A 21,631-nucleotide genomic window follows, 5' to 3' on the forward strand; every position below is an offset into this window, starting at 1 on the left:
TATCGATGTAGGTCGCTGGGGACTGCAAATGGGCCATATCGGTTCAAACTCAGATATAGCTCCCATATAAACCGATCCTCCGATTTGACTTCTTGAGCCCCTGGAAGCCGCAATTTCTTTCCGATTTGGCTAAAATTGAGCATGTAGTGTTTTGTTATGACTGTCAACCAATGTGCCATGTATGGTCTAAATCGATCTATTGGGTTGCCCAAAAAGTAATTGCGGATTTTTTAAAAGAAAGTAAATGCATTTTTAATAAAACTTAGAATGAACTTTAATCAAATATACTTTTTTACACTTTTTTTCTAAAGCAAGCTAAAATTAACAGCTGATAACTGACAGAAGAAAGAATGCAATTACAGAGTCACAAGCTGTGAAAAAATTTGTCAACGCCGACTATATGAAAAATCCGCTATTACTTTTTGGGCAACCCAATATAACCGGATATAGCTCCCATATAAACCAATCTACCGATTTGACTTCTCGAGCCTCTTGAAGCCGCAGTTTTTGTCCGATTTGGCTGAAATTGAGCATGTAGTGTTTTGCTATTCCACTATGCGAATATGTGCCACCGTAGCGCAGACGTTAGCATGACGCTGAACGCCTGAGTTTGATTTCTGGCGAGAACATCTGAAAAATTTTTTTTCTACGTTGGTTAGCCCCTCACAATTTATGAGGTGCTGTATCTTTTGGTATGGCAGCCATGTAAAAACTTCTCCCAAAAGAGTTGTCGCATTGCGGCACGCCCTTCGGACTCGACTATAAAGAGGAGTTCCCATTCATTGAGCTTAAACTTGAGAAGCCCCTTTTCCTTGATGGAATGTGCCCCTTTTCCTCAATGGAATGTTCATTGGCAAATTAGTTGTCTAGAGCGAATGAGAATTTGACTTCTCCCACTATTGGCAGCTTTTTTGAACATTTTCTTGGATGCCCATACATTCCTTTGCCTATGATATGAGGCTTACAGAATATTCAAACTCATTTCAGAAATACAATAAAACACTCGCATCATCATGTTTTGTTAAACTATTCTTTTTTTTTATTGAAATCTTTCTTATTCTTGAGAAAATGTATGTTTGTTGGTTGTTTGCTGTTGCTGTTCTTGGTTTGGTTGGTTTTGTTGTATTGTTGTATTGTATATGTATCATCATTGAACTAAAATCAAAAACATTACAGTACAAATATGTATGTATGTATGCTTGTATGGTGCGACAAATATGTTTTCTTTCTAAAATAAAGTAAACACCACTTTTTACTTGACTATTGTGTTTTCGTTTTTTGTTACGTCTTTAAATTTTCCCAAAACAAAATTTTTTTTTTTAATTTTTCTTCATTTTGCCTAAAAGTCAATACATTTTTTTAAGTAGATTTTTGTTTTGTGTAGAAATTTTGTATACCAAAATTTGCCTTTTTTGTTTTTTCTTTAATAATTTCTTTTTAACACGTCAAACCTTCATACATAAATATAATTTTCTTTATACTAAAAAATAAAAAATATGCCGTGTACTTTTTGTTTTAGAGTTTTATTTTCTTGTTTCCATTCAGTCATTAAAACGTTTTGTTGTTTAAAGTTTTTCTTGGGTTTCTTTTTGTCTTTTGTTTTGTTTTTTTTTTTTTTTTGTTTATATCATAAATGTCTTTGTGATTGATGAATGTCATTTGTAGTGTATAGCCGCCTGGTGAGGAGGAGTTTGCGAGACACCATGCCTTGTAAGGTTGTCTCATTAAGTGGGAGGGACGGCCAATGGCGGTTAAATGGATATCATGATCAATTCGTTAGGAATTGAGGGCCGACGTTTAAACCGGCGGCAAGACTTATTCGATTAAAAGGGGATGTTAGCTACATTACGTTAAGGGCTTAAATTGTTCGTAATACAACATAAACTTGTGTAAAAATTGAAAGCTTTACATCAATATTACGAAGGAAAAAAGATGAAGGAAGTAGGGTTAAGGCAAACAAATTGGGGGGGGGGGGAGTAAAATACAAACTTAACTTTACGCATATATATGAGAAACTCTTACATTAACACAAGATTACGCAGAATAATGGCAAATTAAAGCTTAACCACTAACAACTAAGAACAATAAAGACAATAGTAGTAGAGTATTAAATTAAAAAATATTCCATAGAGTGTGTTTTTTGTTTTTGTTTTGTTTTAGACGAAATCATATTTCAGGTACATCACAACTTAAAATGTAACTTAAATACTTTAGTAATAAAAATAATTCCTTTGAGTAATAATACATAAGCGATGATTATGTTGTACACTTCTCTCTATGCACTCCCATGCAAAAAAAAACGGTATATGAGTGTGGTACAGTGAATACTGCGGCTAGTGGCATTGGAGTACGTGGTGTTCTTTCAACGTTTGCCTTTGCAACAAAGCAAAGGCAGCATTTATTGAGGGCAAGGAGGGGTGGTGTGAGTGAGAGGTAAACATTTGGAAATCCAATAAATACTTTTTTATTTCTTGTTTGAAAGTAAATTCAAATTTAAATTCATTTCATTTATTTAAAAATAAAATACGAAATAGAGACTACGCGATAAATTAAAAAAAAAAACTATTCTACTACTCTTGAAGTAGTTTTAATTAACAAACAAAAAAAAAAGAAAATACCTATACAAGAATCTTGACAAATTTGTAATTCAACCAAAAGTGCTAGGAAGTTTTTGGCAAGACTTACTAAAACAAATCTCTCTTTGTAATTTCGAAAAAGTTTAAAGCATTAAATTATCTCAACTAAAATACTATATGTAGTAGTAGTACGATCCATATCTGTGATCAGTATTCGAATCGAATTATGATTTACTTTTAGTAAAATGCGAGCTTAGGCTAACTGGATAGGGCCGCACTGCCGTTGCAGGGCAATTCCCCTCTCAACAAAACACAAAAGTAAAGCCTTGACAAGGAAGACAGATACTCTTACTTCCGCCCAAGGTCCGCAAGTTGATCTGTGGGCACAAGATAAGCCTCAATATAAACCTCAGTTGATGGTTCTTGAGGCCTAAGACTGCGGGGAGAGCAGTTTTTCAGTGCCTTTCATATCGTTGTGCCTGCGTATGATGTGTAGGATGTAACTGCATCTCTTGCCAAACTTGTCGCCACATATTCTACATTTCATGGGCTTCTGGGCATGTTTCCATAGGCGATGCAGGCAGAGTGAGGCTTTCGTATGGTAGTTGAAGACCAGCATGGACGATCTCTTCATCTTCACACAGTCGGCACAGCTGAGCTTGTGATCGACCATTCGATTTAAGTACTTATCCCGAAGTGCAGCTACCACAACATCTGGTGGTTGACGCATTTTCTTAGGCTGAGCCTGTTTGCGAGAGGAACGTTTATCATACATTAACGAGCAGTTTAATGGTGGCGGCGTTGTTGCAGCCTGTGGTGGTGGTGGTGGCGGCGCAAAATTCGCATAGGCTATTTCGGCCGTTTGAGATTCTATGGGGTCTTGGGGTTCTTCCTTGATGATAGTGATGCCAGTGAATTCTTCCTTAACGACTTCTTGCTTCACTTCAGCCATTGGTTGTTGGGTTGGTTTCTTGCTAAAATCCAAAGGGGCCGTTAAGTATTGTTGCTGTGAAGCAGCATCCGCCAGCAGGGGCAGCAGAGTGGCCAGCTGATTTAAGGATTTCTTGTTTGCCTTGTGCTGGTGCGGAGTTTGTGGAGTGGATGTTATGACTGTTTTCTTTGGTGAAAGTCTTCTGTACGAGTCCGAGGCCAAATCTCTTTCTCTCTTCAAGGGGGATTGCGGCTTACAATGGTGTTGCTGCTGCTGCTGCTGCTGGTTGTTGGCAATAAGTTTGGGCGTTATGGTCAGCGTAATGTCCTCTTTGTTCTTTAGATATTCTATGTACTCCTCCGTTTCGCTCATTAAACGCTTGCGCTTGGGCGATACCTGGTTGGCTAGTCTTTGTTGGCTCTGTTGAGCGGTGGCGGTCGGCGTTGGCATGTTGGGAAACATGACGGGTGTTTCCGCTGCATAGTATTTGCTTATAATGTCTTTGACATAGTTCTGGAATTGGGTGCCAATTTTATTGAGGTTCTGGAATTCCATTTGTGTCAGGAATGTTGCATTGTTGTTGTTCTCTTTGTTGTGCAGATCTAGACGATGTTGATGTTGCTGCTGCTGTTGAATGTGGTTGTTGTTGTTGTTGTTATTATTGCTGTTGGTATTTCTATTCGACGACTTGATTTTATTCAAATTGTTATTGTAGTTGCTATTATTATTATTGTTGTTGTTGTTGTAATAGTTGTTGTTGTTGTTATTATTTTTATATGCGGGAGACGATCTAATAAGCTGCTCTTGATTTTCTTGATCATCATGATAATGATGGCCGCTGCTGTTGCTACTATTGTCAGTGGCATGGATCACTGACGACGAGTTGGATAATCCAGAATCCTGCAAATCGTAGCTTTTGTGCAAGAATGCCGCTGATGACCCTGACTTCTTTTGTTCGCCTGATGGTGTCATCTGCAGACTGTGGCTATGGCTATGGTTGTGGCCATTCGATCGTTCCATCTTCAATGGTGACAAGTCATCGCTTAGGGTGGTCGTTGATGTATCCGACGATGGTGTATTCTCGTTATCATCGCCTAGGGAATGTTGTCGCTGGCGCATTAAACCATTCTGATGATGTGCATATTTGGAACGCTGTTGCTGTTGGTAGACATAGCTCAAGTTGTTGGCATTGCTTAGACTTTGCAATAAAGCAGCGGCTTCTTTAGTCGTCCACTGAGAGGGCAGTTTATTATTGAACAGGAGTTGATGGTTGGCTGGTAGTTTCAACTCTTGCACGCCTCCCGCCTTATGAAAATCCTGAGCGACAGAAGCTGTGTTGCGACTAATTGCGTCCATTTTCAAAAGACTAGAGGGAAGAGAGAGAGAGAAAAGGGAGTCAAATATAAGCACAACTAAACAAATGGTGGCGATGATGGATACATCAACAAGAAAATAAGAAATAAATCTTCAAAACAACCAACGAAAAAGTGTAACATGAGAAACTATAACAAAATAGGCAATTGCAAATAACCGAAAATTGAAAAATGAAAAAAAAAAAAAATCTGTGAAAATACGAGGAAACAACAAATACCGCGCATAGTCTTCGGGATCACTTCCATCCGCCTCAAGATATTGAAATAGACGCTCGGAACCCCTTTTCTGGGTGGCCGCATTGGGCAGGCCGCCCGTCAACAGGTCGTGGGGCGGTATCAGAGAACCGTTGGCACTCAGACGCCAGCCCACCATGGACGTGGGATTCACAATAATCTCCTGTAGAGGTCCCCCGGCTGTTATGTTGCCACCCTGATTATCGGTGGTTGTGGTGGTATAGATGGTAACCGAGTTGCCATTTGTTGTAGTCGAAACATTATTAACACTAAGAAGAGAATTGCAAGGAAGGATTTACAGAGCATTACATCGGATATCACAATTGCCTAGTAGTTCAGTTAGAGAGATTTACCTAAAATTGTTATTCTGAAATTGATTTAATTGGTTATTATTTCCTAAAGTGTTACCAATGGTACGCAAAACATTCAAGTTATTGGTTGAGTTATTGTTAGTAGTGGTCGTATTGGTATTGCTAGAGGAGTTTGTATTACGAGACGAAGGTGCGGTTGGACTTTTGAAGAAGAGAAGTAGAAGAATTATTAGCTTAGCTTAATCAGAGAAAGAGAGAGATATGGGCGACTAATTAAATATCTAACCGTCATGGGTGGATACTTACTGCACTTCATTCAAATGCTGCTGGAACTCCTCCAGAGAATCTCCCAGGAATGAACATTTGTTGCACGCCCTCTTGTTGTGTACCTTAAGGACGTGTGTAGCCAAACGCTCCGATCGGGCCGCCTTGTAATCGCATAGGAGACAGACGAAAGGCTTTGTGTGGGTATTTAAATGCCTCTTTAGACCCCACTTGTCGGCACCCGACCAGGGGCAATAGCAGCAGGTGAAACGTTTTTCCCTCTTCGGTTTCACACTAGCCACCACCTGTCCGCCCACCAAGGTGCCATCGTCATTCTTCTCCTGCTTCAATTGCGGCAAGGGCACATCGGTGGCCGTGGCCACTGCTTCAATGGTTTCGGCTATGCTGAGACTAGACGATGTCGGCTGGCGTTGCTGTTCCAAAAAGGCTTGTTCCAAATTGACATTCGCCTGTGTCTGGAAGATTATAGGTTTTTGTTCAATGGCATTGCCGTCATTATGTAAATCACTAGGGCTAGTATTTACCGCTGTGATGGTGACATTACTTCTGCCCCCGCCATGATGATGACCCCCGCCCGCCGAATTGCTCGAGGGCACATGTCGTCGTGTCTTGTTTATGTCATATTGCATTTCGCGATGCATACGCAGGAAATGCTTCTTAACATGATCGGCGCGATTGAATTGTTTGAGACAAGCGTAACATTGGAATGGCTTCTCATCTTTGTGAATGTTCTCATGGCGCGTATACAGATCGCGACGATCTGTGGAATAAGGACAGTGAGTGCATGCATAACGTTTTTGCACCAAAGGCTGACCATTGTTGTTGTTCTGATTATTTTGATTATGATGTGATTTCTTGCGACTACCACCGCCAGAACTGCCGCCGGAAGAACTAGTCGAGGTGGTCGATGAACTAGAAGTGTTTGCGCTATTCTGAGGTGTCTGCTGCTGACTCATATTATTGTTGCCTGACGCTGCTGTTGGACTAGTATAAATAACTTCGGCTGCATTACTGGATGGTGTTGAATTGTGCTCGTTGCGATTTTTGTTTCTGGGGAAAAAGGAAAATGATTCAAAACAAATTTAGTTATGCATTTGAAGTTGGGATATATATGCAGTAGAAACATTTTTGAATTCATTTAAACAGATTTGATTATATTAAAAATTTTAGCTGGCCAAGAATATGCCATATTAAAACATGTTTTCTATTATGTTAAGGCATTTTCTAGTTTTTTTTTCAATTACTGTCGACAACTTTCGAACTTTGAATCCGATTTTGCGTCCAGATTCACCCTAGGCAACTCCACGCAAGGTCATTATCAGCTTTTACACAGAGAGAATTTGCCTTCATAAATGTAATGATCGGGTTTTCAAAACTTATTGTTCATAAATATTATGAACCGTTTTATTATATTAATGAAAAAATCATAAATATTGTGAAAACTCTTAATGAAAAGATCATAAATAATATGAAAATACCTGATGAAAAAAATATGCAAGAATGTGATTGTTTACGAAAAATGTTCTTATATTTCTGAAACTTTGTAACATACATGTAAAGAAAATTCATACATGTGAATAAAAATAAACGCAAGTGTGACTACTACACCAACACAGTATCTAGATTTAGGTTCAACCAATTTTATCTTAATAAATTTAACTAAATATTCAAGCTTTTGCTTATTATTTTTCTATCGGAATTCATATTATTTATAAAATTTATTCTTTATATCTATTTTTATAAGTAAAATGAAAAAATTTCATAAACAGTAGAATAGGGTTTCATGAATATAATATATTTTATTATCGTAAAAATTGTATGACATTTTTTCTTAAATGTCATGAAAAATGCTTATAAATGTTATGAAAGTTTTTCATAAATGTTATGAAAACTTTTCAAAAACTATATTTTTGATTTTCATAAATGTTATGACATGTTTCAATGATTTGAGACTTATGAAACGTGATTCATAAATGTTATGGAAAGTTTCTTTGGGGCGTAATTTAGCTTTTTTCATAAATGTTTTAAATAAATGAATATTTTTTACCCACCACTGAAGGATGGGGTATATTCATTTTGTGATTCCGTTTGCAACACATCGAAATATACGTATCCGACCCTAAAAAGTGCATGTATTCTTGATCATCGTATAAATCTAAGACGATCTAGTCATGAACGTCTTTGAAAATAAAGATTTGCACAGATTCTTTTTTTGTCCATAGTCAGGTTAAGATCGAAGATGGGCTATATCGTTCTATATCTTGATATAGCCCTCATATAGAGCGATCTGCCGATGTAAAGTCTTAGGCCCATGAAAGCCACATTTTGTTCAAATTTGAGACAATCAGTTGTGTAAGGCTACTCGACCTTCTTCTTCAATTTGGCCCAGATCGGTCCAAATTAGGATATAGCTGCCATATAGACCGATCTCTCGATTTAAAGTCTTGGGCCAGTAAAAGGCGCAGTTATTGTCTAATTTCGCTGACACTTGGGACAATGAGTTGTGTTAGGCCCTTCGATATCTTTTTTTAATTTGGCCCAGATCAGTCCAGTTTTGGATATAGCTGCCATATAGTCCGATCTCTCAATTTAAGGTCTTGGGCTACATAAAAGGTGCATTTTTTATCCGATTTCGTTGAAATTTAGAACAGTGATTTGTGTTAGGCCCCTCGATATCCTTCTTGAAGAGGGCCCAGATCGGTCCAGATTATGATATAGCTGTCATATAGACAGATCTTGCGATTTAAGGTCTTGTCCCTATAAAAGGCGCATTTATTATTCGATTTCCATGAAATTTGACACAGTGACTTATGTTAGGCTTTTCGTCATCCGTCTCCTATATAGTTCGTCCAGATCGGTCTATATTTCGATATGGACGCCGATAAGGGTATCCAAAGTTCGGGCCGGCCCAATTGTGTAGGTTAGCGAGGCATGGGGAGAATGGTTATACAGAGCATTTCGTAACTTAAAATTGCCTAGTTTGAACCGGGTAGTATCCTTTTTTTTCAAATATAAACAAACGTTCACTTACTTGGATTTGGGCGTTGAGACCTGTTGTTGTTGTTGGGTTTGCTGGGGCTGGGCGGTTGTTGTCGAATAGCTTTGTAGCTTGCCACTAGGAGTTGTCGTCCACTGGACAATTTGTGTGGTCGGCGCCGGTTGTGTTTGCTGTTGTTGTTGTTGTTGATCTTGTGCACCCTCATTCCAGGCTTGTTGCTGCTGCTGCTGTTGCTGATCACCCGACAATTGTTGTTGCTGTGGCTGTTGACTACCAGCAGCCGTGGTTATGACTTTATTTATGGCCTGGCTGCTCAAAATCGTACCGGTTGTCGTCGCAAACCCATTCTGTTGCATTAAAGCTGCCAAACCAAATGCCGTACTGAGATGATCTTCCGATTTAAAATTGCCACCTGTACTGGTGGTTGTGGTAACGACAACAGAGCCCTCAGGTTGTTGCTGAATTACCACATTTGTGGCATTTTGTTGGTTTGTGGCTGCGGCAATAACAGCTGCTGCCGAGGCAGCCGCAGATGTTGCCGAACCTGCTGCCGCGGAGCCAACAACGTTACCCGTATTATGCTCATACTCAATGGTGGGCTGAGTAGAACGATCGATTTGCTAAAATAAAGTAAACAAAAAGGAAAAAAAAATATATATAAGAAATCTCTTTGTCAGCTAACCTTATGTACCTGTGCTTCTTGCTGCACATTCGCATGCATTGCTACTTACCAAATTTGTGAATGATCTCTGTTCACCCTCTGGTGCTGCTGTGGGTCCTGTGGTCGCCACCTGTGCTACAGGGGTGCCTAATGTATGCAAACCATTTCCGGTCTCTTCGCCATATAATTTTCTTGTGATTTCTTTGAACATGTCTTCATAGGCGGCCTCAACATTTGAGGTCGGTGGTATTACTGTTGCCATAGCGTCAACACTGCTGATGCTTTACAAAAACCTTTATAACTTCGTCTACGGTTGCTGCTGCTGCCAATCCCTTCCAACTGCAAAGACAAGAGCATAGAAAAGAAATGATTACTTCAACAAACGCCATATGCCTGGCAATGCCACAAAAGTAAACATCCGCTTTGCAAGCTACTCCATGGGTGCGTTTATTGTTGGCTATGTGTAGCTTTCAAAAGTTTAGCTTGGATAGAGCGTCCTGTTGCATACAATCATTGTTGGCCGGCCATCTTTAAGGACACTGAGATTTTGTGAAAGGAAAATCATGTCATCACTACAAAAGTTTCTGTGAGCTGCAAAATCGCCTACTTAACTAATACCGTGATTATTGTTCCAACTTGTGTTGTTTTTCGCTTTGCCCATCCCCCTTCACTGCTCTTCACCTTAGCCTACAAAATTGTCTCATATCTTTTTTCTCTGCATCACATGAATGAATGATCCATATTTCGATTTTTTTATTCCTCTTTGACATAACAAAAAATCGAAACCATTCAAAAAGTGGGTGGATGCTGGTTATGGATTTTGTGAAACTCATGGCGAACAGCGTTTGTGCTCTGTCTGCTGCTGCATTCGTGGTGGTCTCAAGCCATGCTATCGTCTCTGTACATGGGAATGGAATTACACACATACGTCTTACATATGTTTGTATGTCCTTCGATGCACATACGGATACCGAGTGCTGGGTGTGTGTATATGCATGACTTTGTTTTTGGATGTCCATGTGGCGGCGACATTGGCACATAAGTAACACAACCTTAAAACCATTCCCTGTTGGGCAGCCCAACACTGCTTTAGAGGTTAGTTTTTCGAATTGGGTTTCTTGTGGTTGGGGTTTTTCTAGAAAATTTCAATTTTGCTAGACCCTTCTTCCCAGCCAATTCGTTGAGTCGATGTATGGAGGGACATATGGTCGCATAAAACATGCAAACAGCTCAGACATCCCCTCCAAAAAAAGAAAAAAAGAAATGCACACACAACAACAGGTAAAGGAAGAGCAACAGTTGTGGTTATTTTGATGAGAAACAAAGGCTTGGGAGTGAAGAAAAACTTTCAGTTCCCAGAATTTGAGTGAATTGACTGGACTATGCAGAAAAAAGCAATTAACCTAAATTAAGCATTACAAAATATTAATTCAATTATTCTAACCACCGATTTGTGGAAAAATAAAATTTTTATCTTAAAATATTTAAAATGCGTCAGAAAAAATTAGTGCGATTCCCATTAATTTTGGCACGCAGAAGAAAATTCAAGATTAGAGACTGAAGTCCAAATTTGGTTTGCAATTCCTCAACTCAAGTAATATGTTGCCCCGCGAAAAAGGACTTATGAGCAGATTAGGAATATGCCCGGGCTTGGAAGGGCCAAATTTGTAAAGAGGGGTGTACTACTTTAAGTTTAGAGCACATGTCTGCCCCTTTCCCAAATACCGCATTTTCTTATTCAATACACCTTTGTATATGAAAGTAAAAGCACCAAAATGAATATTACTGAGAAGGAATAGTGAGAGTTTTTCATGTAGCCAATACAAATCAAAATTTGTCCCTGAAAATTCCATTAAGTAACAGGGGCAAACTTCTCACATATCAATGAGTGCTGTCCGATTTAAATTAAAGCTCAATGATAAGGGACCTCCGAGTCCTAACGGCACCACCTCTTTGGCAAATGGTTTTACATGGTTTGTATACATGTCATAGTACCGCATGTTCTCGTCAGGATTTAAACCCAGGCGTTCGGCGTAATAGGCAGACGTGTTAACCTCTGCGCTATGGTGGCCTCCATTTAGGCAATACATGGTCTACTATTTACAATCCATATCAAAAAATGTATAAAGAGTGATAAAAGGATTCAGAGACTTTAGCAAATTTACCAATGCTACCACTTAGCGATGTATAGCAGAGAACCTAAAGATGAAAAGGAACAAATGAATAGCACCCACTAAAGCCAGAGTTTGTCTTTTGTTGAATTGATGCCTAAATGTGCACATCATCACTGCCATCAGGCAGCCAGCCAGCCAGCCAGCCAGCCAGCCAGCCACCACCACATAAGTTGAGTTGTTTTGCTGATGCTGATGCCGCTGTTGTTGTTGCCGTTGTTGTTAACATCCGCCTCAGAAATTGGAGGCAGAAAACAAAAAAAAAAAAGAAAAAAAAACGGCACACAAACCCCATAGAGTAAACATTGAGGTAGTATGGAGTGTGAGTGGGTTGAAAATGGGCGCGTAAATTTTAATGACAACGCCAACCATCAGCCATTTGTCGCTGTCGTCTTCGTAGTCGTCGTCGCATTTATGGTGGCCCCTGTCTCCGTTGAGCAATCCACAACAGAAAAGCCAAAGCAAGCAACCAACCCAACTCGGGGTCGGGCACACCACTGTCCCAGCAACAGATTGGTCAGACAGACGCACGCGAATTTCATTTGGTAGAGCAGAAGGAGGACGAGGAAGGCACCAACGCTTCTACACACATACATATGTGAAATACACAGAATAAATATGAACAAAGATCGGCAATATTTTGTTTTGAAAAAACAAAAAGCAAAAACCCCTACATTGCCAGCAGGGAGATGAAGATTGGAACACCCTCCTCCACTCGACAGCAGACAAAACGAAAAATGTATGAAAGAACCGGTTGTTGGGTGTTGGAGATCATCATGGGCAGCAGCAGCAACAACGGCAGCAGTACCAATGATCAGTACGTCGACCACAGCGGTCGCACTATCAACGTTTGCTGGGTACGCATTTGTTGGTGTTGCTGTTGTTGTTGCTGCTGGTGGTGCTGCCGGGTAATGATGGGGCTTTGGTTTTTGTTTTGTTTTTTACTTCCATTTCATCTACAACTTTTGGGGTGTCTGGCGACACTAATGGGTGGACTTTAGTTAGCATTTGCCGTTGTCACTGACGAGTGAGTGTGTTGGCGTTGATGTTATGCTGCTTTATGCCTACATACATGCCACTCACTTACTGATGGGTCGCTGTCCCCCCTCAACCCCATCGCTCGCGCCCGTAATTTTCTATTTGCCGGCATGTTTGTATTTCTCAAAGCCCAACAAAAAAGTTTATTAATGATCATCTTTTCAGCCTATCCAAGCATACATTGCAAAAAAAACCATAAAATATGTATGAGTGCTCAGATGTGTGTGTGTGTGTGATTATGGCCAACGGGTGTGTTTGTTACTAGCACACAGCCTCCCCCTGAAATCATACGCCCCCACATACAAATGACTAGCCGTCGATTCTCGAACATTGGTCTGTCGTTCAAGTGTAACGACTTAGCATGAATTGTGAATATTTATCCAACTGCCCACCTTGCAAATCCAGGTGCAGACTTTGAACTTTATTTGCTAGATGCTCTATGAGGAAATTGATTCGTATTAACTTTTCAATTGCTTGCATGGTGGGATCACCTATTGTATGAGGGTCTACCTGCATTGGCTTCAGGTAGCGTCCCCATAGCAGCTGTACGCCTTTTGCCCATAAAAAGCACACAATGAAATATGCCCACAGCCCAAATTCAAATAATCAACGGTCATTTGAGATGGCAGAAACCACCCCTAACCCAGTCCAAAAGAACCTGTCACTTTGAGTATGTTAAAAGAGGAAAAAACAAAAACACTTGTTGCCCCCAAGGAGGGCTGCTAGCTGACGCCATCTTGAACTACTGCTATCTACTGCTTGTACAGACACAGACAACAGGTTTATAATGATCCTGACAGCAGTGACTAAAACCACCCCTAAATGAAAATCTAGAAATGCCTGGGAATTTTTAGCACATGTTGCTCTCTCGTGCAAAGGGGATAAGGAAACGAGCAAAGCCAGGATAATGAGATTTCGTTTTTGTGTAGCAGCTCCTCTTCTTTGTCTTCTTTTGTATGCAGCAAAACGAAAACAACTGTTGTTTCTTGTTGTGCAGCGGGCCGCGGCAGCAGGAGGAATGCTTAGGAGAAGGCACTCAGAGTGCATCAGCAAAAGGGTGTTCGAGGGTAGACAGGCCCAGACAACCTGTAGGGCGACTTTGTTTGCAAGATGCTTTTTACGAAGGAAATTAATGGGCAGCAGCAAATTATAGGGGTGCACCTGCCGACAACAACATCGACACATTGGTCACACAACCGCGCACACACACAAGAAGATACCCAATTGTGGCTATAATCTTCGCTTTGTAAGCTGCGTTCCTGGGAATTAAATTTCATGTATACACCAGCCAGCACACCAGCCCTAAATTAATTTTCAATAGTTTTAATGGGTTTCACCACAGCGAAACCCACCGAAAACATTAACCTTGAATCTTACTCTGACATTTGAAAAACCGCCCACATTTTATTAGCGTTAACGGAACCCCCTTTTCGAAATGTGTTTCTTTTTTCTACACCACCTCCAAAGTAGACAAACTACTTTTCAATATTTAACAAAAACAAAAAAAACATCAATTTACCAAAAAAAAAACCAACTACAGAAACATAAATAAACTTTAGCCAAACTGAGGCCCCTACCCACCCATAGACATCATCATCATCATCAGCAGAAGCAGCAGCAGCCAGCACAAGGCACAATCATCATGAAGATCATCATCGCATCGCATCAAAACACAAGACAGCACCAGTGCCCAGCACGTTACGTACGTAAGAAACCTAAAGCCTTAAGAAATTTTAAAGGCGCACATATACACACACACACACACAAACAAAACGACATGGCTTGTCATGAAGCTGGTATTTCACCAAGCAGGGTTGTAGGGTTTCATCTCGATTTTAAATGAATTTAAAAAAATCCTCAAGTAAGACGAAATACCACCTGCCACCCATATTTTATGGAAAAGACCAACCAACTCATATCCCTGTACACATGCATAATGAAGTGTCTATGTGTGCGTGTGTGTATATTGGTGTTTATTTGGCTGCGAGTGTATCGTAGGACCCTAGGGCTTTCTTATGTGATCCCAAGACTACAACAATGCATGTTATTGTCATCTTTCTGTCTACCTCAAAATGCTTCCAATGATGCATCTGTCGTTACGTATGTATGTTCGCAAACACTGCCGCTATCTCCGAGTCGTTCAAGTTCTTAGCTAGATGATATCCCACACCTTTATATTTCGTGATTTCTTATATTGTGGACATTTGTTACGGCGCTGCGCCAAAATGTTTTCTTTATTCATGGAGACGGCACAACACCCACAACCCACGCACAAGCCCAGTTTCTTGTGGCTGAAATTAAGCGTGTTCCACAGCGTATATACAGGCATATGTACATATATACATGCATGAGCAAACAAACAGCCAACCAACCAACCACTCAACTCATTCATTCATCTATACCTATGTACATGGGATTGTTCAGAACGGAGCAAACGACGATTTGTATTAACTTTGGGCTGTGATTGCTAATTCGCGCTTAGTTAGCTGCGACACCACCACCACCAGCCTCATTTTCATAGACATGCCAAATTCAACATAAATTGTATCATTTTATATGTTTAGGCATCATATCTATTTATGAGCAATCCCCCAGACTCTGAATATTGCTGGTCGGGTCTTTCGTTGTTGACGCTGGTTGACTGTTGATGCTGGTGTTGTCTGTCCATTTGGCTGGCCGCACCAAAAAACCCATAAACTGAACAACACCTAATAACCAATGTCGAGCGCAACACAACCCAGAGCATAACAGTCAAGCTAGCAACCTCCATTGGCAAGCTGAAAGCGACACCCACCCAAAAAGATGGAGGTTGAAGTTTTCTATCGAAACTCGGCTTTCATGGGAAAGCAGTTGGTGGTGTATCTTTAGGGGTCAGGGACGTATGTACATCAGAGGCTGCCAAACGCAGGATTGCATGGACCCAATAAAATATTGAATAAGGCCACAACCTAAAGTCTAATTGCGGCCCCACTGAACAAATAGTGGATAGTATATTGCAAAAGAAAGATGTCAAACTCTTGGTTTTGTACACCAGCAAGACAAAAACAAACGTTTTCTGCGATAAATTTCCCCTGGCTGCCATAATTTTTGAGTATTTTCCTCAATGGAGGCCAAAATGGTATATTGTAGGTTGTTACCATGTCCACCTATGACGCTGAAAGCCTCAGTTCGAATCTTGGCGATGTTAATGAGTCCTGCAGCAATGTAAATCATATCTAACGAGAGGTTTCGCTCAGGCAGGTTCGGGCTCGGGGTATAAAAAGTAGGTCCCTTATCATTCAATGGTATGAGGAAAGTCTTCCGCGTTTCGTGTGAAAATTTGCATGGGCAAAATGTTTCTATTGGTGATCTTATTCTGCCGCATGTCTTTCAGAGTTTGATGCCAAAAGAACTTTTTTAATAAACATCGACATCTTTTATGGGTACTCATACCATGATGTAGGTAAAATTGACCAAGGACGACTTACCAGTTTAAATGGAATTTGCAATGCCCTTAATTTTTCACACAAGAGGAGACTTAATGCATCCATCATATGTACCATGTTCGGAGTTGAGAGCCGATAGATCATAAAAGCCTGATTTTTGTTCGATTTTGCTGAAATTTCGGCGATTTGACTGCCTCATTTCCTCGAAATACTATTTCTTAGTCGAATTTCTCTGAAATTAGAACTTATGACTTGGGTTAACTATCCACAGCAAACATGGGATATAAAACTCCTGCTGATTTCATTTATGAAGACTCTAAGGCAATTTTTTTTTCCGATTGGTGACCTTACATTTACACCGAATGGTGACCTAAGATGCCGAGAGTCCAAAGAAGGTGCATTTTTCGTCTCACAGTTACTGCCGACAGTGCAGTAACATTGTTTTTGCTGTGTTCGTTTGAAATTATTGGAAGCTGTCCATATTCCAGATTTTAACTGATTTCGATCAATCCTTTTATTTCATTGCTTAAGAGTTCTGTCGTTGTGTTAAAAGATTAGTAATTTTTGTATGAGAAGGTTTCTGGCTTTAGTAGGGTTTATACACAGGTATACATTGTAAGCGGTGGGTGGTATACAGTCCAATTATTCACGGTAACCACCTTTTAAAGTTTTTATTTTGTACAACCTTGAATGACTCACATGTGTAGGTTAGGGTGGGTCGGCTTGAAAAAAAAATATATTGACTGTATACAAAATAATTTATGCATTTTGCTAACAAGTTCATTTTTCCACCTCACCTGAGGAAAATCTTATTTAGCTTTTCCATTCGTGACTGTGCAAACCGAACTGAGATACCTCTATTTCATATTTCTACACATACCCATGATTAAAAATAGCCTGAACAGGATAGCATTTTTTTAACGAATTATGTGGCAATCCTTTAATACGTCTTGTATGGTATTTCCACAAAAGTTAGGGACATAATAAACAAAGTGTGACATCTAATGGAGGGATGTCTCATGATCATCAAAACAAGGAGGGGGCAATTTCACTTAAATTTTAAGGTTTAGCTCCCTCTTCCTGCACCCTAATGTTTATAATGTGCATGAAAGACATAGAAAATGCAATCTTGGAACGCATGAAAAAGAAAAAAAAAACGAAGAATGATCCGTAGCAACAAAGAGATAAAAAAAAACGTAAATATTATAACTGCCACCAAAATCCCAACAATCATCTGGCGTTTCCAAGAAAACAAACCACCTACCTACCTACCTTCCTATGGCTCGTACAAAAAACATGTCAAATCAGAAGAAACATCCCAGCTATCCCAATCCAAAGCAGCAATCTTCATGGATACGCCAGTCAAGCCACCAACACCACCGCCACACCACCTTCAACCCAAAAAATGTCGGTTAAGAAAAAGACGATTTTTTCACAAAGGAGAGAGAGAGATAAAAAACGTAGAAAATTGAAAATCCCAAACACACAAAAGGGATCGTTATGAACAATGCCCATCAACAGTGTAAGAGCCCAAGAAACCGAAAAGTGTGTCTGTGCGGAAAGCAGGGAGACAAGAAGAGGCTGTCTTCGGTTGGGTATGTGAAGATATTCAGCCCAACCTTAAACCCCATTACGGCAGAGCAAAACGTGTTTTTAATATTGCGCAGACGCAAATGCGAACCCACTCTTCTGAGGAAGCATTACGCCAACAACATGGTACGCTAGGGTTTGTTCGTTCATAATGCCCTCACCACTCAATGCAAGAAGCAACAAGATATGCCATAGTCATCCCTCTCCATCCAGCCATCATCCTCTGTTATTTCATGTGGAGATAATGATTTTTCAAATCCTGTTCAATATTGGGGTGGTGAGACGCACCGCAGCACAAACAGGCGGCAGATCGCACAAGCAGACAGACATTAAACACTGCTGCCACTCCAAGCCATAGCCATCCATCCATGTGCAGGCGCATGAATGTAGGTGTTTCTCTGTCGTTTTGGTTTATAGAAAAGAAGGGGTCTTTTTTGGAACAAAGAACGAAGCTAGCGAAACACAGCAGGTAAAATTTCAACCCAACAGCTGCGGGGTGTAGATCACACAACGATACACAGGTAAACTACAGGTAAAGGCATTGATTGCTGTGCCGTTTTTCTTCCACCACGAGATGATCATAAACAGTACCATGTAACAGGAAACACACTGGAGTAAAGAATCTCTGGACAATGCTTGTGCTGGTTCGCAATAAATGAAGTGAGCTATCCGGATGGAGGGGAGATGTACAGAACAACCCTAAAATGATAAGTTTAGTATTGCTATCAGACGGGACGAAAGAGGTACCTGTTTCAATTGGAGCCACCCTGATTGCCATTGACAGTGTAGCGGTCTCCTCCTTAGTGCGACTGAAAGGGGTATGCATTTGGGAATGAGCAGCAGCAAACGGAAACGCGCAATTTACGGCGACATACATACACATGTGCATGTATATCCCGGTATTTGCAGTACCGATTGAGGAATATATTTAACAGCGGATAGATTTCAACCAAAGAATATGTTCAAACATAATTTCGTATTTCGACTTATTCTGGCCATCACTCCATGGCAATATGTGAGTGTTCAGACTTACTCCCACTCCTTTCATAAATCTCAAATAAGTTGCTGCATGTTCAAGTGCCAAATCCCTCGACCATGAGCGTAGCCATAGTGTGGTTAAGTTCACAGCTCATCTCGAATCAATTTTTGAGACCCCAACTGACCAATACGTTTCTACGCTTATGCCACCAATGATCGCTGTTTATCCCAAGACTAAATATGAATGTGTGTTATTGTGTATGCGAACAAACTTTGTTGGCTAATGGTGTGTGCCACCCCCTCAAGATTCCATGTTCCCATACAACCCAACACCCTCATGTTTCAAGTTGCTCTTTGGATAGCCCCTTCGCTGTTTTTTCCGTTTATTCATCACTTCTGAGAATTCTACGAAAAGTCCCCTTCCTTCTTTGGTAGTTGCTGTGGCTTTCGTCGTGTTTAACTCACACTGTGGCTCACCCACTCTTATATGGCAAAGTCATGAAGTGCCGATGACGCCCACCCCATTCCACCACCTATAAGCTAATATACGACAGATCCCCTGACCCATCTCTCTGCAATGCCTCTACCACCATCGACCGAACCCCCGTCCAATGCCATAGTTACAAGATGTTTTGTTGTTGTTTTGCTCATGTCAGACACTCTTTTTTTCCTCCAAGCTTTGTTTATTTTTTGCTTAGGGCTGCAGAAAAAAGAGGAGACGACACTAACAAAGCAAAGATCATCAAGCCCCAACATAAAACAAAGTGGAGTATGTGTTTGAAGGGGGAGGGGAGGAAGTGACAAATCGGAATGAAGACATTGTATAAGCTTATCAATCTTAAAATTCAACTTCTACTTGGAGCACAATTCTTAGTACTGAATTTATCCTAATCCATTTTTGCTAATGCCGTGTCACAAACTCCTTTTCGTCTTTAGTTTTGACCTTAACCTACAACAATGACATGGATTTTAAGAGAAAATTAAAATATACACGTACGATGTATGGCTCTCGTAGAAAAATTGGGGGAGTGGGGGGTTAAATCACAAACTCTACCCTGTGGGTGTTATATGCATGTACACACGAACACGCAGAAAACCACACATATACAGATGAGAGCTATATTTATAAAACTTTTGTAACGGCTTTTTAACGAAAAAAAGAGACCCACCTTTGGTTAAGAGTAATCTCGCACTGTAAGGGGTTATGGAATCTCTCGCCAATCAGAAATATTTCAGCGGTTTATAAAAGAGCCTTCATTTCATATCGGAAGCCTTTTGGAGGTAATATTTTCATTGTCTTTTAGATCATCCTTGTATTCTTGAAGTATCCACTTCCACTGGTATATAAATATGGCACATCACTTTCATTTATTTTCAATAGTTTATTGTTTGTGTAATATGATTTATTTTTTTCTATTGTTGTTGCTAATTTTTATTTTTGCCAAAAACCGCATGCAGTTTTATTTCTTCTAACAGAAGTTTGTCGTTGTTTTGTTGTTATTAAGAATGCGAGAATGCGCGACACCCGCTACGAACAACCGCTCAAATTGAAAAATTCCTACAGACTGATCACGGAGCGATGTTGGTGTGTTGTTTGCTTGGGTCGGCGGTCGGTGGTTGTTTTCTTGTTGATTGTTGTTGCTGGTGGTGGTGGTGGCGTCGGCGTAGTAGACGTCTGCGCTATAGTTTTCTCTGTCTGCTAAACCATCATCAGCATAAAATGACAGCAACAGCAACAACAACATGTCGAACGTCTGGGCAGCACGGACAGAAAAAAGAACAGCAGACCACCACGCAATAATGCCGACCCGACCGGCCACCATTATACCCACTTTGGGCCAAATCAACCCGCACAGGCAGGCAGACAGCCACACAACACTCCAACAAGCGAAATATAACAAAAGGGAATACGAAAGTAAAAACGCCAAGCGGCAGCGCCAACAGGCGGCGGCATCGCATACACACTCGCACATACCTCAAATTGCAATTTTGATAAAAAAAAATAAATAAAAAAAAAAACAAAACAGCGCTATGCTACGCATCAAGCATGGCATAGAAACATTCATCCCACTTGTCTCTGCCGGTTGCGTGCGAGAGAACTGCGAGAGAGAGAGAGAGAGCTGAGCGTCTTAAAAAGAAAGAGTGCCATGATCTCTTGTGGAATCAGTTTGTCACAGTGTTTGCGGTGAAACAACAAGAGGTCTCAATCAATTTGTAATGAATTAAAGTTTTTACATAGAAAAAAGGTATCATGAACATGTTTTCAGTAAAATTTTAATAGAAATTTTTTACTGTACTGGATAGATATCATTTCAGTACTAAAATAAAACACAGCCATTATCATTTTTGCGACTGAACAGTTTCAATTAAAAACGAAAAAAATATTGACTTTAATTTGACCAATTAAACTTGGTATTGATTAATATAAACATTTTTAACAAAGTGATTAATCGCTGTGTTCAAATAAGAAATTTGTATATTCAATTAAAAACTTTGCTAAAATCGGACCTTTAAATGCAATTTGGATTTATGATAAGCTCAAAAATCCAATTAAAACGGTTATAAAATCAATAAACACTTCATTTGAAATTTGCCATTTCTTGTAAATAACATTTTTACTGTTTTACTAAAAATAAATATTTGATACTTTTGGCATTAATAAAAAGCTTTTTATTCCATTGGATTAAATTGCTTATAAAACATGAAAAATATTGCTAAAAAGTATTTATATTTTTTTTAATTCCAAAGCTTACAAAAAAATTATCGATTCAATTTTGAGCCTCCCTTTGCTGTCGGCGACGCCGTCTGTAAACAAAGTAATGTAGATATGTACATGTTGAAAATCACTGGTAATAAATGAAATCTAGATACACATGTGTTATCTTCCATTTTCAGCGCCCAAGTCAATATAATCTATATATGGATAATAAAATATTAAAATAGGATAATATTAATAATTTATAAATAACATGAATAAATAACATTTTTTGTTGTGTTCTTAAGCTTTCTAAAGTGTATCTCTTTCTCTCTTTGTTTTCTTTATCTAATATTTTGACATTT

At 39.8% G+C, this 21,631-nt stretch overlaps 1 protein-coding gene across 4 annotated transcripts in view; it reads right to left on the minus strand.

Moving 5' to 3' along the window:
- Window positions 1–1,011: 1,011 nt before the first annotated feature.
- LOC106082347 (protein charlatan) overlaps window positions 1,012–21,631 on the minus strand; it is a 37,410-nt gene continuing 16,790 nt past the window's right edge. The window contains exons 2-8 of one of the 4 annotated variants that reach the window (XM_013244796.2): window positions 9,440–9,708; window positions 8,742–9,328; window positions 6,235–6,760; window positions 5,732–6,165; window positions 5,468–5,626; window positions 5,099–5,383; window positions 1,012–4,873 (exon numbers count right to left, since the gene is read on the minus strand). In XM_013244796.2, the coding sequence (XP_013100250.2) occupies window positions 3,007–4,873; window positions 5,099–5,383; window positions 5,468–5,626; window positions 5,732–6,165; window positions 6,235–6,760; window positions 8,742–9,328; window positions 9,440–9,631 (4,050 nt within the window). In that variant the 5' untranslated portion in view covers window positions 9,632–9,708 and the 3' untranslated portion in view covers window positions 1,012–3,006. Of the gene's footprint in view, window positions 4,874–5,098; window positions 5,384–5,467; window positions 5,627–5,731; window positions 6,761–8,741; window positions 9,329–9,439; window positions 9,709–19,740; window positions 20,025–21,631 lie in introns of those variants that run through there. The other 3 variants (XM_013244795.2, XM_013244794.2, XM_013244797.2) reach the window with 3 other exon arrangements.

The sequence above is a fragment of the Stomoxys calcitrans genome, chromosome 5 (assembly GCF_963082655.1).
Source record: "Stomoxys calcitrans chromosome 5, idStoCalc2.1, whole genome shotgun sequence".
Lineage (NCBI taxonomy): Eukaryota > Metazoa > Arthropoda > Insecta > Diptera > Muscidae > Stomoxys > Stomoxys calcitrans.